This window comes from Dermacentor andersoni, chromosome 11, assembly GCF_023375885.2.
Source record: "Dermacentor andersoni chromosome 11, qqDerAnde1_hic_scaffold, whole genome shotgun sequence".
NCBI classification, from domain to species: Eukaryota; Metazoa; Arthropoda; class Arachnida; order Ixodida; family Ixodidae; genus Dermacentor; species Dermacentor andersoni.
The window spans coordinates 51,482,329-51,488,328 of NC_092824.1; the positions used below are offsets into that span (position 1 = coordinate 51,482,329).

The 6,000-nt window shown below is 44.2% G+C and overlaps 1 protein-coding gene across 1 annotated transcript in view; it reads left to right on the top strand.

Moving 5' to 3' along the window:
- Positions 1-5,175, top strand: part of LOC126517832 (asparagine synthetase domain-containing protein 1) — a 45,204-nt gene extending 40,029 nt beyond the window's left edge. Inside the window, exon 15 of the mRNA XM_050167636.3 lies at positions 5,035-5,175. Coding sequence (XP_050023593.2) covers position 5,035 — 1 coding nt within the window. The 3' untranslated portion in view covers positions 5,036-5,175. The remainder of the gene's footprint in view (positions 1-5,034) is intronic.
- Positions 5,176-6,000: the final 825 nt, after the last annotated feature.

The window sequence follows — 6,000 nt, forward strand, 5'->3', positions numbered from 1 at the left end:
GTTTTAGCTCGGGTGCTCCTATCTAAATACATGTGAAAGGAGAAGTCGTTTTTGTCGGCAACCACAGCACCAAATTTGACGAGGTTTGTTGCCTTAAAAAGAAAAACTTAAAATCTAGTGACTGTTAGTTTCGAAATATTGATTTAGGTCACCAATATTTTATAAAAAAATTGCCAAAAATTGAAAATTTCATGAAATGAAACTATCAAGTTTACACCTCTGTAACTCATCAATTAAAAATGATATCACAATTATCTGAATTGCATCTCATAATACATCTAAAGCGGACAAAATTGAATGTCACACATGAATCTAAAAAAAATTTTGTAATATGGGAATACAGCTTTTGCAGAACCCTTGTACACAACGTAACGAATTCACATAAGATATAAATTGACATATTGAATTTGTCCGCTTTGAATGGTCTAATGGATGCTGTTTACAGAACCGCGATATCTGTTCCTGATGCAGAGCTATTAACTTGTAAATTTCTTGCTTCTATATTTTTTTACTTTCACATTTAATTTTTAACACAATTCAGGCCCTAGACCAAAATTCCACTTCCAACAGTCACTAGAACTCAACTTTCTCTCGCAAATGCAACAAATTTCATTAAGATCAGTCCAGGGCTCATCTCAGAGAAAAGTACAGTCGCCGACCGTTTATTCGGACCTCACGGGGACTGCGGAAATGTCCGAATAAACAGGTGTCCGAAAAAGCAGATTAAGAAGAAAAAAAATGAAATCCTTTATTTCCACGCACTTATTCGGGCTCGGCAGTAGGCTTAAAGAAATCGTGAATGCGCCGTTGCACGCTGTTCCGTTTACGCGCAATCAGATAAGCCTGAATCTCGGAGAGGGTCGTACGGTCACTATAGGCGGCTGAAAGCACAGCCACTGCTTGTACACGATCCGCATGCGACGGCAGCGTAGCACATGGTGCGTCAACTTCCGACTCGGTCATCGTCCGGCGCTGCAGCAGAAACCTGACGAATGATCTCGCCGTCGTCGAGTTCTGCGCATGTCAGTACAACAGTGTCACCACCTGTGAAACTGTCAATGAGACGGTGTCCGGAATCGCAACGCAACCACTGCGCAAGTCTCGGCAGAACATTTTCCGCGTCGGTAGGGAGCACATCGGAAGGCGACAAATCTTAGGCCGCCCGGCACCCGCTTGCCGGCATTCCGCAGCGCAGTCTGCGCGGGCACTGTCGGCGCCATTAGAGACTTGACGCGATGTTTCCGTATGCCGCGTTGGATCGCCGAAACCTCGACACAGCACACAAGGCAAACACCGCCGTGCCGACACCAGTCACACAAATGAAAAAACGCGGCCTGCTCGCAGCGTCGTGCGCGAAGAAACAAATCAGCTGCTGGATTGTCTTGACATGGCTCACTAAGCTGAAACCGGAACTGCTGCAGAGCCACTCTATCGAACCAGGCAGAAACGATGATGATGAGCGGGGATTTCCAGTAGCGCCACTTCGTGGGGCAGCAAGGAAGCTCCGTTCAAAACAAAAATGGCGTTCAGCAAGTCGAACCGTGCACCGGTCAGAGTCGGTGCACGGTGCTCTCGACCGAGTTGGCTCAAGGAGAGTCCGAAAAATCAGACGAGAGGTTGCAAGGTGTCCGAACTTTCGGCAGTTGTTATACATTATGGTCTATGGGGAGAATGGCGGTGCCGCGAAGCTGACCGAATAATCGGGCATGTCCGAATTTTTGGAGTCCGGAAAATCGGTCGGCGACTGTATTTGCATTTTACATGTATTTGAATAGGCCGCATCGGAGTTGCGGCCGAGCTAAAGCTTCCTCTTAAGATAACAATATTGATACTTGGTCATTCACACTTAACACATGTTAAGAGGGTTTAATAGCAATTAGTTGAAGAAATAAGGGATAATGACTCTTTGCGTCTTTTCTGTTCTGTTCAGTATGTGCCACTTGTTTCCGTGACAACCAAAATAAGGGATTTAAGATTTTTTTTTTTTTTTGCTGAGAGATGGCAGCAGCAGTCGACATGAGAAACTGTGTAATGATTACCAATAAGTTCACTAATTTACTAAATTTCGATAATTAGCCTTCTAATTCGTAAATTTGCATGAAAGTGAATTTAACAGTAAAAATTTGTGAGAATGGTGGTGACAACGAAACGAGCAGGACATGCTTAGTATGCAGGAAAAGTATGGGATGGCTGCAGTAACCATCATATATGATAATAATGCAATGAGAGGCTTTTTATGCACACACCTACATTCAGATATGGGACAAATAAATTGCTGTTTTACTGTTGTTGCAACATATCTTCCACAAAATTCTCAACACGCATAAGCACCTCATTTCTGCTCTTCTGTAGACTTCACAGCAAAACAGTTTAACCTCTTTATGACAAAAACACATTTGACTTAAAAATACCTTTCTTGTAAACTACATTTGCTATAACCATGCACATTCGTATCTGCAAAAAAGAAATTGCTATCAGGTATGCCAGTTGTCCCAGTTCACTTGGACCAAGATTTAAAAAAAAAAACGCGAGAGCTCTAGAGAAATCATACCGGCTGTATAGTAGTGGCAGTCGTGTGTGCTTACAATGAGTATCTTTTTCATCACGAAGTAATAATTAATTGCTTTTACTTAGTGGACATTTAATTGTTGCTTGAATCACAAACATATCAATTACAAAGTTGTAGGGCACTTCAAATAACCTCCGAATCAAACATTTGTTTCGTGCTCACCTTTGCGTCGTTGGTTTTTCCGAGAAAAAGCGTGCAAAACGTCCAAAATACGAAATAGATACGTGCACGCATGCCGTTAATCAAGTGCTCCCAAGCGAATAGCCACAGATACACAGCTTTACCAGCGGCAGCAGCTCGATACAAGGCATCACGCTATGTGATGGCTGCGACATCATGAGAACGCGCCGCTGGCGCATTGATAAGTGTAGCGGAGCCGAGGGGGAGGGGGCAAGGAAGGATTTCGAAGCCGGGAAACCGTGACGGCGCACTTGGGTATGTAATTTTTTGCACTCACCTTGTTCTGTAGACAGGCGCGTCCTGAAAGCATGTTTCTTTCATTCCCTTTAGCAATACAAACAAATATCGTGCAGGCTACGTCCATCTAATACACTTTGGCGGATCTGTACAGCCAGCACATGCTGTTGTCGATTGCATAAATCATTTTTGCATGACACGCCAGTGCGTAGATAATAACAGGAGATCTCATCCTCAACGGTATACCACCCCAGTCGCCTACTCTTCATGAAGACAGTCATGCCCTTCACGAATGATCAGAATGCTAAAATGATTCTGGCTCTTGGGACGGCAACAAGAGGGAGGCAGCCAAGCTATTCCGGATCTGGCATTGTGGAAGATGCCCTAATCCGTCAACAATACTTAGAATGTACAAAGTTCTTTGTGAGACGGGTAGCTTCACAAGAAAGTGATGCAGGGCTGCGATGGTAGCTGAAGAAGTGGAAACGAATGTTTTGGCATTCTTTGCTGCTAACTCTCATGGTAGTGTGTGCAATGCCAGTGCAGAGGCCGGAACCTCAAGGTTGTCGCTGTGGAGGACTTAAAATAAAAAATGTCATATACACCTGTACCATGTACATCTTCATCAAAGACTTGAAGACAGAGATTTTGAAAACAGACTTGACTTTGCTTAATAGATTTTCACGAAATGTGAAGAAGGACCGGTCTTCCTCAATTGTATGCTTTGGACGGATGAGGCTAATTTTTCCAGAAAGACACAAGTTAATCTTCACAATGCGCACTACTGGAGTGATAGGAATCTTCACTGGCTGGCACAAATGCGACCCCAATACCAGTGGTCGTTTAATGTGTGGTGTGGTATTTTTGATGGCAACATGTTCATCGGACCCATCTTTTTTGACAACACACTAACGATGCGACGCTACATCATCGACATCCTCGAGGGCCCCGTGAACGAGGTCTATTGCAACGTTCCACTTGCACACCTTCGGAACATCTGGTTTCAACACGATGGTTCCCCTGCGCCCGCATTCAGTCTCGAGCATGGTTCGACAAGATTTTATCTCAAGCCGTATATCTTTCAAAGGTTGCCTGGAGGTGCTCGAATAGGGGCTTGCGAGCACACATCTGTTTCATATTTCGCGGGCTTTTGGTTTTTCTTGGAAAAAACAACCAGGCACACTCAGCACATAACTGCATGGTTCGGAGGTTATTTGACGTACCCTACAACTTTGTAATTGATATGTTTGCAATTCAAACAATAATTAAAAAATTCACTAATTAAAAGCTATTAATTAATAATTTGTGATGGAAAAAATTCTGCCTGCAAGCACACACGACGGCCACTACTATGCAGTCAGTACAATTTCTCTAGAGCTCCTGGGTTCTTTTTAAATCTTGGTCCAAGTTAACTGGGACACCCAGTATGTATGTCAAAGAAATGCAAGTGTGATGCCTGATGGGCCAGCAAAAGCTTTCTTGTTGATTTTGATAGCCTGTTGATGACTTGCTCTGCTGACACGTGGCAAATGAACAACACTGAATTATAAATGAGATTGTCACCGTCATGAATCCACGGCCATGCAATCGGTGTGAGAACATGAGACTTGCACGTTGGCTTGCTGGCTGTGGGTGAGTGAAGCCAAGCCAGAAAAAGCATGCACATCTGGGATGTGCTGTTTCATTTTGCTCTTGCTACGTGTACAACATTTTTGCCACCCGAATTTACATTTCTGCTGCCAGATTACGTATTTCGAGCCGCGAGGAAAAGAAATTCGCTTCGGTGTAGCCAATATAGTCTCAGATCTTGCATTTTCAGTTTTGTTGGAGCAGCAGAATACTCACTGAAATAAGGCAATGTCAACCACATTTTAGATTCACTTGGCTAATAATACTTCAGTTCCATGTTCGTTATAGAAAGTGCCAAGTGTACTGATGACTATCAATCGTAGAATTTTGTCTAGTGAAATGAACCAAGGGTAGCAGGTTCACTTTAAATAAGACCATCTATTCATACCGAGCTGCTTTTGTGTCTTGTCTTTGTGCAGAGCACCTACCGGACACTGCAACTAAGATGTGGAATTCAGTGCGGGCACCTACTGTGATATCTGGCAGATCTGAGTCCTCGAAATTGACTGATGTCGAGGAGCATCTGCTGCTGTAAATTATAAATATTATGGTCATGGTGACTTGCTTTGTTGTTGTAGTCCATTCTGTCAGCTTAATTTCTCAAGGCATCATGGAAATTTTCTGTCATGAGTGTGAGCGTAGCTGGGAGGGATTTAAAACAGCGAAGCACACAGCATCAATAAAGCGGCAAAGCCACTCTCTAGGTTAGCTATACAAATGTTGTGATTTAAGCTCAGCTTTCGTTTTAAAATTGCTGTGTATTACCTCAACAAAAACAAACAATCATGAATTTTAAAAATTAATAAAAATAATTACTTATTCGTTGGTTGTCTGCACAACCATGGCTGACTTCAGTATATGCAGCATTTGAAAGCAAAAGTCATAGTACTTCTAAGAGTGGCATAGCCTCCTGGAAGTAACTAATGTTATTGTAAGACACCTTATTATGCAAATTTCTCAAGGGCATTTGTCTATTCCCTGCCAAGTCGTTCAATGTTTTCTTATATTTTTATTGCGGCAGCAATTATATGGACACTCCAGGTGCATTTCTGCCGTCGTCGTCGTCGTGAGGTTCCGTATGAGGGAAGGCGTATGAGAGAACCGGCGAACGCGTTCAATCTCACGTGCCCGAGCAAGGAACGCGGCCGGGATGCGTGCCCCCTCTTGTCGCGCGCGAGGCAGGGGGTCAGGCGAGAGCGGAGGGGAGTTTTTCTCCGGCGGCTGCTAGCGTGCCTCGATGTCATCCTCGCCCGGCGCTCCGTACAGAGTGGAGACAACCGCGGCGACCACTACGGCGTCGGGCCAAAGTTGGGCACGCGACTGGCTGACGCCGCAGTAGACGCCTTTGGCGAATGCCGTAGGGACGCGTTGCCAGCGCTCGTGTC